Source organism: Phialemonium atrogriseum, assembly GCF_030411735.1.
Source record: "Phialemonium atrogriseum strain 8032-3 unplaced genomic scaffold QBC33scaffold_11, whole genome shotgun sequence".
Classification (NCBI taxonomy): Eukaryota; Fungi; Ascomycota; class Sordariomycetes; order Cephalothecales; family Cephalothecaceae; genus Phialemonium; species Phialemonium atrogriseum.
This window is the reverse complement of record NW_026848148.1, coordinates 972,614-988,230: the sequence shown is the minus strand read 5'-3', so window position 1 is coordinate 988,230 and position 15,617 is coordinate 972,614. Positions and strand designations below refer to the sequence as shown.

At 56.2% G+C, this 15,617-nt stretch overlaps 5 protein-coding genes across 5 annotated transcripts; 2 read left to right on the top strand and 3 right to left on the bottom strand.

Annotated features, from left to right (window-relative positions):
* Window positions 1-67: 67 nt before the first annotated feature.
* QBC33DRAFT_537804 (surface antigen-domain-containing protein) lies at window positions 68-2,095 on the top strand. The gene is made up of 4 exons (XM_060427822.1): window positions 68-174; window positions 264-386; window positions 455-641; window positions 703-2,095. Exons 1-4 carry the CDS (start codon window positions 142-144, stop codon window positions 1,947-1,949), a joined length of 1,590 nt encoding a protein of 529 aa, XP_060284151.1. The 5' UTR covers window positions 68-141; the 3' UTR covers window positions 1,950-2,095.
* On the bottom strand, window positions 2,030-4,866 carry QBC33DRAFT_537802 (glycoside hydrolase family 2 protein). Its single transcript, XM_060427821.1, has one exon. The coding sequence runs from the start codon at window positions 4,724-4,726 to the stop codon at window positions 2,066-2,068; it is 2,661 nt and encodes an 886-aa protein (XP_060284150.1). The 5' UTR covers window positions 4,727-4,866; the 3' UTR covers window positions 2,030-2,065.
* Window positions 4,867-5,305: 439 nt separating this feature from the next.
* On the bottom strand, window positions 5,306-10,104 carry QBC33DRAFT_491472 (ABC transporter-like protein; the record flags this gene model as incomplete). Its single annotated transcript, XM_060425472.1, has 18 exons — window positions 10,062-10,104; window positions 9,907-9,997; window positions 9,769-9,823; window positions 9,203-9,707; window positions 9,092-9,110; window positions 8,955-9,032; window positions 8,538-8,898; window positions 8,221-8,469; window positions 7,563-8,157; window positions 7,300-7,472; window positions 6,698-7,227; window positions 6,554-6,629; window positions 6,461-6,500; window positions 6,200-6,393; window positions 6,100-6,139; window positions 6,006-6,042; window positions 5,390-5,945; window positions 5,306-5,332 (listed from the first exon to the last, which is right to left on the bottom strand). Exons 1-18 carry the CDS (start codon window positions 10,084-10,086, stop codon window positions 5,306-5,308), a joined length of 3,651 nt encoding a protein of 1,216 aa, XP_060284149.1. The 5' UTR covers window positions 10,087-10,104.
* A 2,413-nt stretch (window positions 10,105-12,517) lies between these two features.
* QBC33DRAFT_62441 (uncharacterized protein) lies at window positions 12,518-12,895 on the top strand. Its single transcript, XM_060432936.1, has one exon. It carries the CDS (start codon window positions 12,647-12,649, stop codon window positions 12,860-12,862), a length of 216 nt encoding a protein of 71 aa, XP_060284148.1. The 5' UTR covers window positions 12,518-12,646; the 3' UTR covers window positions 12,863-12,895.
* On the bottom strand, window positions 12,896-14,038 carry QBC33DRAFT_62476 (serine hydrolase FSH). The gene is made up of 3 exons (XM_060432937.1): window positions 13,778-14,038; window positions 13,166-13,709; window positions 12,896-13,104 (listed from the first exon to the last, which is right to left on the bottom strand). The coding sequence occupies exons 1-3, from the start codon at window positions 13,817-13,819 to the stop codon at window positions 12,929-12,931; spliced, it is 762 nt and encodes a 253-aa protein (XP_060284147.1). The 5' UTR covers window positions 13,820-14,038; the 3' UTR covers window positions 12,896-12,928.
* Window positions 14,039-15,617: the final 1,579 nt, after the last annotated feature.

The window sequence follows — 15,617 nt, the reverse complement described above, 5'->3', positions numbered from 1 at the left end:
TCCAGCCACAGACCAACACAGTTCGTCCGAAACTTTGCCGGCCAGGGTTTGAGATCCAGATCCACGAGACAACCTTAATTAGCAGGGTGCGCGATACATGCGATACAGATAGTAGCACCGTTATAGCTACGGCGAGCTGTGATGGCTTCCAAAGACAGCCCCGGAGGCGCTCAAGTATGTTTTTATTCCCTCCCGAAGCTCCTGCCTGCTCAAAGACGAGTTCAATTCTTCTCTCAATATCATGAACTGATGTTTGCGTGCAGAACGTCGACAACAGCATCCGGAAGCTCAACACAGGCGCCGAGGTCTTGCGGCAGGAAGCACGCGCAATGGAGCAGATTTCAAAAGTTGAAGACGAACAGACTCAGCTGCGAACGATGTCCTTGGTGAGTTGGAAGCGGTCTGGTCTTTCTCGGAGAAGGATCAAAGCTAACGAAGGTCCCCCACGCGACAGATCTCCGAACATCTCCAGCGGCCGGCGACGATAAACTCGATCGAGGTTCACGGAGCGAAGAATACCAGAAAATCGTTTCTTGATCCGTTGTTTAGGGACCTGGTAGACAGCAGTCGAAATGCCGGGACAACATTGGGTGACGTCCTCGAAGGACTCCAGGCAGCCACGAACAAGCTGAACCGTTTCGGTATGCCACGTTCCGCAGTCCGTCCCTCAGACCTCGGAACTGCTAACATCAGCCGCAATAGATATTTTCAAACCCGAGCCGACTGTATTCCTCTCCGACGCCCGACATGCCGACCCCCAGGCCGCAGGGACAGACGTCGATGTCTCGATCCGCGTGGCCGAGAAGTCGCGCTTCATCTTCAAGGCCGGCACCGACGTCGGGAACACCGAGGGCTCGGCGTACACCAACGCGCTATGGCGCAACATGTTCGGCGGCGCCGAGACGCTGTCGATCAACGCCAGCGCCGGCACGCGCACGCGCTCCGCCTACAGCGCCGCCTTCTCGTCGCCCGTCGCCAGCAACCCGGACGTGCGCCTCGGGCTCGAGGGCCTCGCCTCCGCCACCCAGAAGCCCTGGGCCTCGCACGAGGAGGCCATCCGCGGCGGCACGCTGCGCCTGGCCTGGCTGACCCCCGCCGGCAACTCGCACTCTCTGGCCTACTCGGCCGCCTGGAGACAGCTGACGGGCCTCGCGGCGGGCGCGTCGCCCACCGTCCGGGCCGACGCCGGCGACTCGGTCAAGAGTGCCGTCACCCACACCTTTTCCCGCGACCGCAGGGACAGCCCCATGTTGCCGCAGAGCGGGTACCTGGTTCGCGCGACGTCGGAGCTGGCCGGCTGGGGCCCGCTGCAGGGCGACGTCTCGTTCGCAAAGTCAGAAATCGAGCTGTCGGGGGCCGTCCCGGTCCCCTTTCCGGGAGTAGGCGACGGCAGCGGCCGGCCGGGCATCTCGGTGGGGGGCGGGTTCCGTATGGGGATGCTGTACCCACTGGCCTTCGGGTACGGGACTGGGGGTTCCGTGCTGCCCAGCAGGATCAACGACCGGTTCCAGCTGGGGGGGCCAACAGACGTGCGTGGTTTCAAGCTCGGTGGGCTGGGCCCTCACGACGGAGCTGATGCGGTGGGCGGCGATGTCTACGCGGCAGGTAGCGTGAATGTGCTTCTCCCTCTGCCCCGTACGGGACCATCTTCCCCGCTGCGGCTCCAGCTCTTTGCGAATGGCGGCCGGTTGGCGGCACTGAAGAACAAGGGCAAGGGGAGGGAAGGCAAAGAGGGATCGGCCATGGATTCTACGACGGTCATGAATGGGATGGCCTCGGCGCTGGGGGAGCTGGCTAATGGCCTTCCCAGTATGGCGGCGGGTGTTGGCTTGGTGTATGCACATCCCGTTGCCCGGTTTGAGCTGAACTTCAGCTTGCCGCTGGTGTTGAGGAGAGGGGAGGAGGGAAGGAAGGGACTGCAGGTGGGAGTGGGCATCAACTTCCTCTAAGAGCCGCCCGCCCATGCCTCGGGGGTTAATGTCACCGCATAGAATCATGTAAAACATTAGGTATAAAATATCAAGGTAGTCCTAGCTCTGAGTGTAGCTTCGATCTACTTTAATTTCTACTGCTGGACAAATGTCCAATCAAGCTCCTCCGCCTCGATCCCCGTAACCTGAACCACCTTCTTCTCTTCCCCGGGGATGACGTCGAACCCATTGTCGCTCAATGTAACCCCCTTCCTCTCGGAGAATACTAGACCCTTGACCGGCTTTGCAGCTGACACTTCAATCGAATTATCCTCCTCGGTGTACTTCAGCTCAACGCCCCGATCCGCCAGGTCAAGATACTTTATCGGCTCCGGCCAACTGGTGTCGCAGCTGATCTGCTTGCCATCGATCCACAAGGTCACATATATGACGAAGGGTTCCATTTCAGCCGCGGACGAAGGCAACCCCGCCCCTTGGTCCTGGGAAGTTATGCTGTGGCCAGTATAGATGTCTGTTGTGCCGTTTGGCTCGATCGTCACTGCTCTCGTCAAGCGATCTCGCACATCCTCCCCAGTCTTGACCGACACAAACCTCAGTACAACCTCGCCAGTAAGGGGCTCAAGCCGAGAGCTCGAGACCCACACATCGAAGGTCACATCCCTCCGCGACTTGGTGGGATCCACGTGCCCGGTATCTCGCTGCCAGAGCCGATCCGCAGGTCTTGCGGTCCAGTCGTGGAACTCCCGGGCCACGCCGATGGCGAGAGGCTGCAGGGCCCGCTTCATGGCGTAGAACGCAGGCTTCTTGACAAGGAAGTAGTCGACGACCGCCCACGAGACGGTCGGCCAGGAGTCGTTGAGTTGCCACACCAGGACGCCGCCGCAGGGCCTGATTGCTGCCGCGCGGCCCCCCCACTGGCGACGCCACGACTTGTAAGCCCATGACATGGCGTCCGCCTGCATCACCTGCGTCAGGTGCGTGAAGGCCTCGAGTTCCGTGCGGACCCTGAAATTCTCGGCGACGTAGGTGAGCAGGCGGCGCTCGTGGCCGATAGCCTTGTTGTGGAAGTCCATGGCCATCGATCCGGGATACCTCTGTGCGGGATCCGAGACGGCGGCCGCGAGGGTTTCAACGTGGGGGTAGGCTTCCATGCCGAATTCGCTGACGAAACGACCGCCCATATTGGGGAGGTTTTGCAAGGGCCTCATCTCGCCATGCCAGACGTTCCACTGGTGCACATCGCCAACTGTCGGGTCGACTTTCATGGTCGTGCTAGTGCCATTGCCCCAGGGGCTGCTGGGATGGTAGATGCTGCCGGGTGACTCCTCGGAGAGGACCTTGGGAAGCAGATACTCGTATATGTAGCGGGCTGGGAAGTCCGTTTTGAGCCATGACTGCGGGTCTTTGTCGCCTTCAAAGTTGTACTCCAGACCATAACGCTCGACTATCTGGTAGTCCTCGTTGTTGCCAGCCCAGATGATGAGTGAAGGATGGTGGCGCAGTCTTCCAACATTCTGCCGAGCTTCAGTCTCGACCGACTGCAGATACTCTGGGTGTGCTGGATAGTTGGCGCAGGCAAAGGCAAAGTCCTGCCAGACTAGTAGTCCAAGCCTGTCGCAGGCGTCGAAGAACGCATCCGACTCGTAGATCCCGCCACCCCAGACGCGAAGCATCGACTGGTTGCCTTCCCTCGCCAGCTTGACCCAGTCGTAGTATTTGTCAGGCGTGATCCTCGTCAGGAAGTTGTCGGCCGGGATCCAGCAGGATCCCCCTGCAAAGACGTCGACGTTGTTGACGCGGAAGTAGAACGACTGGCCCGACGCATCCTTCTCCTGGATCAGCTCTGCTCGGCGGAAGCCGATTCTCTTTTTCTCCCTGGTAAGAACCGTGGTCGTGTCCTCTGCCAATACTCGGACTTCTAGGTCGTACAAAGGCTGTGAGCCATAACCATGTGGCCACCAAATTTCTGGCTTTTCAATGGCAAACGTGGTAGTATGCTTTCTGAGAACACCCTCCCCCTCCGCGCCTCGCTGGTCAATTTCTGGCACCACCACCTTCAAGACTTGCTGGCCATGGAGTGCAAGCTCAGCTTCAAGGGAGTTGCAGAATTTACCGCCAACAACCTCGACGGATATGGATACCTCCACCATGGCCAGGTCCTGTGACAAGGTGTAATCGGCCCTGACACTGTCAATCCGGGTCAAGTAAGTCTCCAGAAGGACGGGTTTCCAAGGTCCGCTCGTCAGGAGGATGGGACCCCAGTCCCAGCCCCACTGGTATTGCGCCTTGCGGACAGGGCCCCTGCTGATCTCAGTCTGATGGACGATGAAACGGTGCTCTGGGTGTGCCTCGACAAGTTCCAGGCCGCGGCGGCGAGGTGAGTCGAATACGATCGTCAGGGTATTTCTGTCTCCCGACTCGGGGGGCTTCAGGAGAGAGCCGACGCTGACTCGATGTTCAACGAACATATTATCGCATCTCATGATCTCAGTATCGTTGAGACTGACGGTGGCAAAGGTGTCGAGTCCCTTGAAGACTAGGTCGGTCGTTGCATTTGGCAACGTGTGCTTATCGGAGCTGGCAAAGGCTGTGCGATAGGTCCACGAGTGTTCGCCCACCCAGCGGGCGGAGAGCTCATTAAGGTCGGTGAAGGGATCCGTGATCTGGCCATTGTCCAGCAAGTCGACATGGACTTCAGTTGGTACACGCTGGACTGGCAGCCATGTATCCGAAACGTCGTCGGTACGCTTGAACTCCCAACCGGAGGCGAGTTCCATGCTAGCCAATGAATCCATCGTGAGTTTGTCTGATGGTGGTAATAGTAGGTGGCCTCAGAGTTGGTTAATTGTACACCGCTGTTGCGGCCATGCGTTATAGGCCTCCTCTTCACCCGACTTCGGACCTTCCAAGCCAAGTGCCGAAGGATTTCACTGTGCCACAAGCGGGGGAATGTCACCCGACCTGCACATTGGCCATAATCCTGATCTTCGTCGCTGATCTCTAGGCGGTGGGTCTATTCCCTGCTAATACTGTCCCTGCGTTTTGATCACAGCCATGGATGTAGGACAAGCAAATTCTACACCTTCCTGTCCTTCTAATACATCGACAAACATTCGGTAATTATTTCCTCACCAGTTTTGACTCAGTTGCTTATTATCACGGGAAGTAACAGAGCGATTCTTTTTTCCTGTCTCCCCATCTATAATGCAGGTATTTAACTAACATCAGAAACTTGCACGGTCTATATTTTTTGGAACCCGAGTTGGACCTTCCTAGCCCAGAGCTGCACCACAAGACAGGGGAGAAAATAAAATAAAATATCATTAGTTGTTGGCGCTACGTATCTGGTCTGATCTCCCATTACAACGGCCTCGCTATCGGTCGAGTGCTTGGGATTGACACTATAAACGATTGATTAGCTGGTGATGACTCGCAACCTTCCCACGAGTCAGACTTACCATTTGATAGTAGAGCCCCTTTTTCTTCAGCAGCGACGCATGATCCCCCTTCTCCACGACCCGCCCATCCCCGAGGACGAATATGACATCGGCATTCTGGACAGTGGCCAGGCGATGTGCCACAACTATCATGGTCCTGTTCTTCTTGTTCGCCTCAAACACGGCCTGGACCGCCTTCTCGGTCTGGGCATCCAGATTCGACGTGGCCTCGTCCAGCAAGAGAAGCCGGGGATTCCGGATCATGGCCCTTGCTATTGACAAGCGCTGCTTCTGCCCACCCGACAAGGCGACGCCTTTGGTCCCCACCTGGGTGTTGTATCCTTCGGGGAGGGAAGAAATGAAATCATGGATTCCTGCGTCCCGACATGCTTGGTCGACATCCTCGTCGGTGACGAGGTTCTCGTCAACGCCCAGGATGATGTTCTCCCTTATAGTCCCGTTGAGTAGACTCGGCTCCTGGGAAACGAGCGAGATCTCTCTGCGATAGTGGCCGAGGGAGAGGTAGGAGATATCGGAGCCGTTGTAAAGGATATTTCCAAATTTGGGCGTGTAGAACCTGACGAACATGTTAGCAGAGCGGTAACGTGAGATGATACTTTTTGGACGACGGGCTTACCTTTCGAGGAGAGAAATGACCGTCGTTTTCCCGGAGCCTGTAGGGAAAAGGGGTTAGCTGCTTGATGGCGGACTCGCAGGCGTGCAAAACATACCTGACGGCCCCACAATGGCGGCGAACTGCCCCTTCTCAATCTATTCATTGTTGTCAGACCAGCCCATGTAATTGTAGGATCCCTACGGTGTATCGCTTACGGTTAAATCCAAGCCGTTCAGAATGGGCGCATCTCTCGTGGGGTACCTGAACCAGACGTTTTGCATCTGGATCTTGACACCTTTGTCGTTGTCCCCGATATTCCCAAGGTCCAAGGAAATAAGTCGCCCCTCGTTGCGATCCTTGGTCCTCATGTCGATGATGCGCCCTGCAGCGACTGATGCCTTTGCAATGTCTTGACAGACTCAGGTCAGTCCTTGTACAAGATAGGCACAGCAAAAAGGGGCAGCTAGAGGACTTACTCGGGCCATTGCTCAGCCACTGTCCTGCACCTACTCCTCCCTAACAAGTTCAGTGAGCGTCATCCCTACTTCTCGATTTCGTTGAATACATACCTGCATCACAGCGACATAGACTACCAGGTACTGGAAAGGCGAATACTCCTGCTTCAGCATTAAGCCACCACCGTACCTGAAGAGACAGATGTTTTAGCAAGTCATCCGTCAAGAGACAGTGCGTCGATCCGGTGAGAAGCTTACCAGAGCACAAAAGCCATGCAAAGCAGGGCCACACTATCGCTCAGTGCATATAGGAGGCTCGACACGCTTGCCTGAGAGAACGCCTTCCTGATGTGCGTCTTCAGGAGCAGATCATACCGACCGCAGATTGTGTCCTCGAGGGTGAGAGCTGCGACGGTCCTGGAGGCCCCGATTGATTCCGTCGCGAACTTGGCGCTCTCGGCGAAGACCTTGTTGTTCATCTTCTCAGAACGGGCCTCGTAGCGAATCCGGAAAAAGGCCGCGGCGATGATGAGGGGCATCGACGAGCACAGCGCCACGGCTGCCAGCTTCCAGCCGAAGTAGAAGGCGAGGATTAGGCAGCCGGTGACGCTGAAGATGGAGATGATGACAGACGCCATGTTCATGCCCAGCAACTGCTGCAGCTGGGTCGGGTCCGTTGCGAGCTGCGCGGTCAGAGCGCCGACGGAATGTGCGTCCGCGTCGAAGAAGGCAACGGACTTGAAGAGCATGTTGTGGAAATATTCCCGTCGATATGCGCGTGTTATGTTCTGGTGCACTCGTTAGAACGTTGTTGCTACTAGAAAGCACAGCTCAGCGGCTCGGAAGGCAGGGGCACTCACGATTGCGAGGGTTGTTGCCGACCAACCCATGGCGAAGTAGCTGAGACCAACCATGATGGCTAACATGGCAAACATCAGGCACCAGAACCTCGACATATACAAGAGCTCCTCGCCCCAAATCCGAAACAGAGTCAGGAGGTGGGCAAATAGGTACGCATGGAGAGGCGCAGTTGCTGTTTGGGTGTTAACTATTTCAACGGTGGCAGATAGGGTGGCTTGAAAAAGGGGGAAGAAAAACAGGGGGTGAGAAAGGTCAGTCCTACCTCCTCCACCAATCGTCCCAATAAAAAGAAGCAAGTACCAGGGCCAGCGGGCCTTCTGTTCGCGAAGAAGGAGCGCAAAACTCCCAATGAGGCCCATCGGCTTTGCCTTGACTGTCACTGACTCGGCAGTATCCATTGTGCTTGTGTCCCCGGAAGCGTTCTCTTTCGTCTCGATAACATCCCAGCTTTTCTTCTCAGACAGATCAGAACGCGCGGCTGGGACGTCCTCCTCCTCCTCCTCCGAGCCCGTCATAAGTTGTTGAGCGGTTGCAAGAGTCCAATATGGGCCCCCCTCGTTCGCCATCAGGGACTCGTGAGTGCCCTGTTGAACGACCTGTCCCTTGCGCAGGACGAGGATGTTGTCCGCCTTCTTAATGGTCGAGAGGCGATGCGCGATGGTAATGGTCGTCCTGTCCTTGGATACTTTGTCCAGCGCGGCCTGGACCATCAGCTCGCTCCGCACATCGATGCTGCTGGTCGCTTCGTCGAGTATCAATATTTTTGGTCGCTTGACGATACTCCTCGCAATGGCTAGTCGCTGCCGCTGGCCCCCACTGAGCTTGATGCCGGCATCTCCAACGACAGTGTCATAACCCTGGATCTGATGTCAGCGGAGCTGCTGCTGGGGAAGGATGCAGGAGCTACACAGGCCACTCACCTCGGGCAGACGGTCGATGAACTCGTCCGCAAACGCCTCTCGGCAGGCCTGCTCCACAAGCTCCTTCTTCTTCTCAGGTCGCGCATCTTCCCACTCGGTGCCGACCAGGCCGTGCTCGACATTCTTATAGATGGTGGTGTTGAAAAGGAAGGGCTCTTGTTGCACGAGGCCGATCTGGGACCTCCACCACTTGAGATCGATCTCTTTGAGGTGTCGCCCCCCGATGGTGATTGAGCCATTTCGTAGAAACTAAGAACTCGCCTCGAGTCAGCAATCACGGAGAGAGAAGAAGAAAGGGGTATCACATCATAACGCACCATGGCTTTGCCATGAACCCCCTTATCAAGCTCGTACCACCGCTCCAGCAACCCAACAATGGTGCTCTTCCCAGAGCCCGACGGACCAACTATAGCCGTGATCTTCCCGGCAGGGAAGCGCAGGTTCAAGAAGTTGAGGACCTTGATGAACGGCCTGGTCGGGTACGCAAAGTTGATATTATGGAAGATAATATCCTCCGTGGCGGACACCTCGGGTTCCTTGACGCCACCCAGCTTTGGCGTGGGCGCGTCGATGATGGTGTAGAAGATGGTGGCCGCCCCGGCCGCGCGAGAGGCGGAAGAGAGGGGCGCTGACACGCCTCCGATGGCAGTTGTCATCAACATGACGCACATGAGAACGCTGCAGCTGCGTTAATAGGGGGGGATGTGTGGGCGGTACGTGAATAGGGGTCTTACACAATCAAGGTTTCGGGACTGGTGATCTTCCCCTCCATGTACATCTTGAAAGAGTACCAGAAAGAGAGCGCGAAGGTGCTGCAGGACGGTTAGCTGGTTGTTGGTCACTCGGCGATATGGATGGCATGAATACGAACCCGTAGATGGCAAAAAACACTGCAGGCTACATCAGCACCTAATCCTAATTGTTTCCCTACAGGACGACCGGGAAGGGGGCGGCGGCGGGGAGGGTGGGGGGGGAAACTTACCAGGCGCCTGCTGTACAGCGATCAACCGCGGCATTTTCATCCCCCTGTGCCGCGACTCGTTAACCCAGCCGGCATATCTCTTCTCCATCTTGGCCTCGGCCCCGCAGGCGGCCACCATGCGGATGGAATTGAAGGTCTCGTTCGCGACGACCGAGGCCTGGATGTCCGCGTGCTGCACCTGGCCCAGCAGCTTGACCAGGAACGGGGTTGTGGAGGCATAGACGCCGACGATGAAGATCAGGCCGCAGCTTGTTACCAGGGTCAGGTTCCAGCTGTGGATGAATGCTATCACCAGTGCCGAGACGACGAGCGAGATGGACTGGAGGAGCTGGGCGAGCTTCTCGGATATCCCTGCCTGCAAGACACTGGCCGTGATGGTGATGATGGCCGCCGTCTGACCGGGTGGGAGCGCATCAAGAGTTGAGATGGGCTGGCGGAAGAGACATTTCATGTACTCTAGCCTCATCGCAGCCGATATGCGTAGGCTTGACATCCTGAAGCCAAGCTGTGTGTCACGTGTCAGCGGTATGGTATTCATCTCAGGGGAAAAGAGGGGGCTTGCATACATTGGCCATATAGCTAAGGCCAACCTTGGCGATGAAGAGGTATGTCAGGAACAAACTGCAGCGGGTTAGCAGGAGTCAGGCGCTAGGGGGTTGGCATTTATAATGGCCTGGGTAGTGACGGGAAAGGGGTTTACTCACGAGCATTCGTTGATACTCTCCCTAAAGAAAGTGCTCGCGGACTCAACAGCCTCATACTTGTAATACTTGGTGAAAGAAGCGATCATACGACCTGACGGGGTGTTAGCTGTAGGGAACTATGGATTACGATGGCGTGCGATTATGATAACACGTACCGAAGATGATAGTCATCATCGGCATGGTGACGCCGGCGCCAAGAGCACCGACGATACCAACGGCAAGAAGGAGCCTGTCTAGCCATGATGAAAAAGAAAATATCCTCTGCAGGGAGAGTCAGTTGAGCTGAGCATCGAGAGCGAGCGAGCGAGCGAGGAGTGCGACGTACCCAAAAGTCCCTGGCGGCAGTCTTGTAGTTTGGCTTTATGCCGTAAGGGTTCTTGGTGGTGGCTTTCTTGCCTTGCGCCGGTGATGTTGCGGCTGCTTGACCCTGGGGGCGGTTCCCGGGCAGTGATGGTGACGGCGTTGCGGCTTTCCCAGTTCCAGCGACACTCACGGCTGGTGACATTACATGCCCCGAGGTAGCGGGAGCGGGCGGAGGGGGACGGGAAGGAGGAGTCTGGCCAACAGCCTTCTCCGTCACGTCGAGCGAGGTATCCATGGCGTGCGCCGGTTCTGCTGGAACACTAGTAACCATACAGCGGTGGCCAACCCGGGAAAGAATGAAAGGCAAGAACGGCGGAGCCCGGTAGGGGATCTGGGTGCCAGTCAAGGGCCTTCACCACAAAGATAGATCCAAGAGTGCCATAGCAGCGTTCAGGATTCTGGAGATATGTGGGTTATCTTGGAAGGGAACCAGGTGAGCAGGATCCGGGTAGGTCCGGACGAAAGTCTTGCTGGGAATTCACAGGCGTGGGCAGAGCTGCAAGCTAAGGAATGTGAGAGTGGTGGGTAGACCAAGCCCTGCGGGAGCACACCACCTACATGAAGCAGAACGTGATGGAGCAGACGACTGTGATGGAGCAGACTGTGAATGGCATACGCGAGTGAGCGTGCTTGGGAGGATTGCGTCTAAGGGACTACATCATGATACCATTATTCTTCTCAGTGAGTATCAAGGGCCGAGAATGTTCGATTTCACAATCGGCCGGGAAAACGAGGACGCCCAGAACAGACACGCGGCTTACGACGTCCACAAGGACCCAAGCTGGACAAATGAACAGGCAATCTATGGGCAATCTGCCCCAACGGTTGGTTATTACGCTATCGTAACCAATGCTCATATCTAGAGTGTGCTGCACCGCACGTCATTTCATGGCTGGTTGGTGGTGACATGTGGGGACATGGGCAGGAGGGGGGGGGGGGTAGGGTAAGGTAAGAGGGGGCAAGAAGACACGGAGGGACTCTGCTGGATATTATGGACCTGCATAGTTTAAGCTGGTAACATATATACGAGCTGATACTATGATATATACCATAGTATATTCTTCACAGAGTTCTCGAAGCCCCACCCATTAATATCCAATGGGTGTGGTGCTGCGGGTGCGATTGGCTCCTCGGAAAAAGAGAAAATGAAAATGGGACAAGAGAGATGATTCATGCAGGACACGTTTTGGGACAGCCAAGACGAGAGCCAAGACAGCCGCCCGGCAGTTAACAGGCTGGGTGGAGTCGGCACCTTATTTATTTACCTAAATACCCTGCCGATCGTTCGCTTGCATCGCTTGCCGCTCTTGCTTGCCGATGCGCGGATATTGGCCATTAAACCACATGCCTGCTCCAGGCACAGGCACATGCAGGGGCACAGGCACAGGCACAGGGACAGGGACATGCACGGGCACCCAAAAGCTGACGACCACACTTTCGACCTACCTAAGGTAGTATGGAGCCAAAAGTGGTACCTAATCTTGGGTGAGCAACCTCGTGGGAGCTCCCGGCTGGGGGACATGGGCTTAAAATACTAGGTACCTGCCAAGCTCTTCTCTCTCTATCTACCTAAGTGTAACCCATCTATCCCTGCCTACTGCAGGTATGACGTCGGGACTGGATCAATCCGGTGCCTGACAGGGAGGCTGGGGCCCCTCTCAGCCCGATTCAGCAGCAGCCACGACACATTGAGGTCCTAACTGCAGGGCAGGGAGGGAAAAAAAAAAAAAAAAAAAAAAAAAAGCTTACCAATACCCAGCAGCTTCCTATCTTCCATCCCTTCCGACCTCCATATTGGTCCCATCTGTCCGCGTAGTTGCAATATCCAATATCCATCTCACCGTCCCACCTATATCGCCGGCCCGCTCCTACGCGCCCGGGTAAGGCAACGAACATCTTATCTGGCTAGGCCGGTGTGTCGTCCCTCGCCAGGTGTGCTTCCCTCTCGCCCTTCCGCCAGGTGGCATGGTCGAGCAAGTTGATTCCCCTCTTCGGGCCTGATTCAACTGCAACTGATCACGATATCGGCTTCCGGACCGCCGCCGTAGAATGGCTGCATTGAGATTGAGGCCATGACACACAGACTCGTCAGCGAGCTCCCCTTGCTCATGTCTCGACATTCGTTCCGCTCCCCTCCCAGAGAAGGATCTCTGGTCTGGACTGGTCTGCTCTGTCCTGTGGCATTTGCCCGATTTTCCAGATTACGCAAGACCCTAGATTGAAGTCGGTCAGGGATAATTTGGATCTCGTCCCATCCAACCCCTTGCGTCTATCTCCCTTGGTCACCGGCTGAACTTGCTAGAATGAGACAGGCCAAGTAACGTAGCTTCAAGTCCTGCCTGCGTGTTTGGGGCTCTCGCGTATTTGCTCCTGTTTTATGTCTTTGTTTTTTCTTTTTATCTTTTTCTCCGTTCGCGCTCGTTTATTCATCCCCCCCTCTTTCGCAACCCCCACCATAAAACAAAAAGACGTCAATTTCCCGTTCCAGAAACATCGATATGTACAGAATGCAGTTCTAGCGTTGGGCCAAAGCGGCACAGCTCTGTCCCAATCAGAGCAGATTGAGATATGCATCATACCCTGCCATTGCTGATAAGACTAGAACTGCAGACTGACACCCTCGCGTGGAAAACAAAGTTTGAGTATCCCTCGGCACACGTCATTTAATATTGTAGGTTACCATGGCCTCCCGGACCACATTCCCCAACTCCTTGACCGTATCCTTGTCTCGGGGTAGGGTGTGGCCTTTGGCGTGATCAAACAGGTAGGCCGTATCCTGGTCACAGACGTTGTACAAGGCCAGCGAGCCGTGAACGTAGGGATCCAGTGAGCCGACTGTCGGACCCAGGCGTGAGCAGACGGAACGCACATTTGTAGGATATGAGACTGGACTTACTGATGTGGCATGTCGGGATTTCAATCAAGTCATAAGAATCATCGGCGAGGATCATGGCATGCGTCTCCGGGTCAACTGGAGGCCACCCGGCGAAGAAGATGGCGTACTTGAACATGAGTTCTGTTCCCTTCCTTCGAGAGCGTCTCTGCTCCAGAAGGAGCAGAGTGGCGGCCATGGTGGCCCCCTCGGAATACCCGATAATGCCTTCAAACGGCCCTCGCTCCTCTATGATCTTGACGAGATACTTGAGCGCGTTGTGGGTGCTCCTGTGGGAGGTCGCGATGCCTTCCCTCATCAGCTCGCGCATCGTGTCCTCGGGCGTCTCGCAGTCGGGGAAGTCCCTGATCCGAGCCAAGACGTCGTCTTCCTCTGTATTCTCCACATCCTCATCCGGCTCCATGAAGCGGAAGTATGGCGGCTTTCCGAAGTACTCCTCGAACCCCTCGGGAGGCACCGCCTTGCAAGGCCCGTGGATGAAGTGGAAGGTGGCAGAGCCATCCTCTGTCAACTCTTTCACGATCGGGGCTAGCTGGACCTGGAATTTCTGCCTCGAACATTTAGCGAAAAGAGTCCACAACAAAACACAGCTGCCACCCAAGTAAGGGAACTCACATCCGAGCTCCCGTAGGCGCCGGGGAGACAGAGGAACCTCATGTTGACCGAAGTATGCAGAGGTGTGCTTGCTTTGCGACGGGTTGCTATCTGTGGCGCTGGCCGTTTGGCGAACCCTTGATGCTCGCTTATACGTCGGGCACTAGAGCCAGGTGCGTGTGTGTGTGAGAGTGTGTGTGTGAGCGTGTGTGTGAGCGGGTGGATATGCTTGTGCAGGGTGACGCGATCTCAGCTGAAGCGACTCGGGGTAGATATGACAGCGGCTGAGCCCTATCGACCACAGGATTCCATGGAACGAGTCTAGAACGTAACGTTGGCTGAGATGGCGCTGGGTGCTATCAATACAGCTGACGACAGCCAGGGCGACGGAGAGAAGCCACGATGGCGAACAGGCGACGCGTCACTTAAGCTTTAGCGACTTATTTGATCCCGCTCAGCGGCAAATTGAACGGAACATGTTGATAAGTTCGAGGGCTTGGCATTACCCAGGCCTGGACGTCCCAGTTCCGCGTCTCCCCTTCCCAGACGGGCAGCCCCGCCGCATGGAGTTGACCCTGGGAAATGGGCGACGAGAGTATTCTGGCAGCTTCGTCTTTAACCGGGACAAAATTTTGTTAAAGCAGACCTCCAACCGACCGCGGAGGCTGTTCGTCGGTGGTGCAGGGTTTCCTGGCGGTCGTTCGTTGGATTGAAGAAAGACGGAAGGGTGGGGGGAGAAATGCTCGGCTGAGATGGAGGAGAGGGACGCACAGAGAGTGAGAGAACATACGAGAAGATAGGTGGTAGGCATAGATGGCGCTTCTGGAATGGTGGTTTGGCCCGTCTGGGATAGATGAGAAAGCAATTACGGATTGCCAGTTGTGGCATCCTTTGTTCGTGGTGGTTAACAATGCCCTGGCACCGAGCTCGGAAGTATTTAGAGTGGGAGAAGGTGTACATAGTAGTAGTGACGTACCGGTAGGCAGATAGCCTCTCTCGCCTCTCTCGCCTCTCTTGCCTGGCGGCGTCCCACCATACAAGGAGCCGTTGACTCGTTACGCTCTTTTGCCGGACGGACGGCCGCCCCGCCGTGGTAATATCCTGTGTCCCAGGCGGACCCAGGATTGTACATTGCAGAAAAGCTTAACTTTGTCCAAGGTGGCCACACCCGTGCTCTGATTGTTCCGTGCTGCCGGGGGTTAGATGTTCTTTTGTGCTCGCCTTTCCGTCGGCCATTTGAGATAGATTGCGGGCGATATGTCCCCTTTTAAGGATCAAGGAACGTTCCTCTGTCAGGCGAAAGCGCCGGCCCCGCAGAGCCCCACCCAAGTACCCCGAGCTAGCCGGTCGTTCGCGTCAAAAGTACCGATAGCGATCGATAGGGTTCGATTGGGGGGCTAATTAGCCGCTATCGATAACCGCCCCCTGCGCCGGCCCGCCCGTTATCGATACCTGACACATCCACTTTTCCCGGCCGGCAGCAATCTTGTGCTACATCGCCCTCAACCTCCTTCCCCCGATATGTCCTGTTCCGAGGAACTTACGAAGATGGGCACGGATTCTCAGGCACAGAGAAAGAGGCCACTATCGAACGACATTAGCCGACGCTGATCGCACCCACCGTGGGACATGTGGCCGTTATGCCTGGTTGGATCGACCCCCGTCTAACTCTATCGAGATGACCAGATGGATTTCGCCCGGGCTTTGCATTGCTGGCACGGCGCATGCACGGCGTGGGGTGCACCGCGGCTCTCTGGCTGTGGCCGCAGGCTGACTTTCGGATCGAGCTCCCTATCTGATGGTGTGAATCTGGAAGGGGTTGCAAAGCTTCCGGACATAGCATGCGGTCCCCATCCGACCC

What these genes read in the sequence shown, in the direction of transcription:
- QBC33DRAFT_537802 (XM_060427821.1), bottom strand. Translation starts at nt 4,726, where the DNA reads ATGGATTCATTGGCTAGCATGGAACTCGCCTCCGGTTGGGAGTTCAAG.
- QBC33DRAFT_62441 (XM_060432936.1), top strand. Translation starts at nt 12,647, where the DNA reads ATGTCTTTGTTTTTTCTTTTTATCTTTTTCTCCGTTCGCGCTCGTTTA.
- QBC33DRAFT_62476 (XM_060432937.1), bottom strand. Translation starts at nt 13,819, where the DNA reads ATGAGGTTCCTCTGTCTCCCCGGCGCCTACGGGAGCTCGGAT. An exon ending in GCGCCTACGGGAGCTCGGAT is followed by an intron (nt 13,710 to 13,777) that starts GTGAGTTCCCTT and finishes TGTTCGAGGCAG; the next exon opens with AAATTCCAGGTCCAGCTAGC. An exon ending in AATCCCGACATGCCACATCA is followed by an intron (nt 13,105 to 13,165) that starts GTAAGTCCAGTC and finishes TGGGTCCGACAG; the next exon opens with TCGGCTCACTGGATCCCTAC.
- QBC33DRAFT_537804 (XM_060427822.1), top strand. Translation starts at nt 142, where the DNA reads ATGGCTTCCAAAGACAGCCCCGGAGGCGCTCAA. An exon ending in AGCTGCGAACGATGTCCTTG is followed by an intron (nt 387 to 454) that starts GTGAGTTGGAAG and finishes CCCACGCGACAG; the next exon opens with ATCTCCGAACATCTCCAGCG. An exon ending in GAACAAGCTGAACCGTTTCG is followed by an intron (nt 642 to 702) that starts GTATGCCACGTT and finishes CAGCCGCAATAG; the next exon opens with ATATTTTCAAACCCGAGCCG.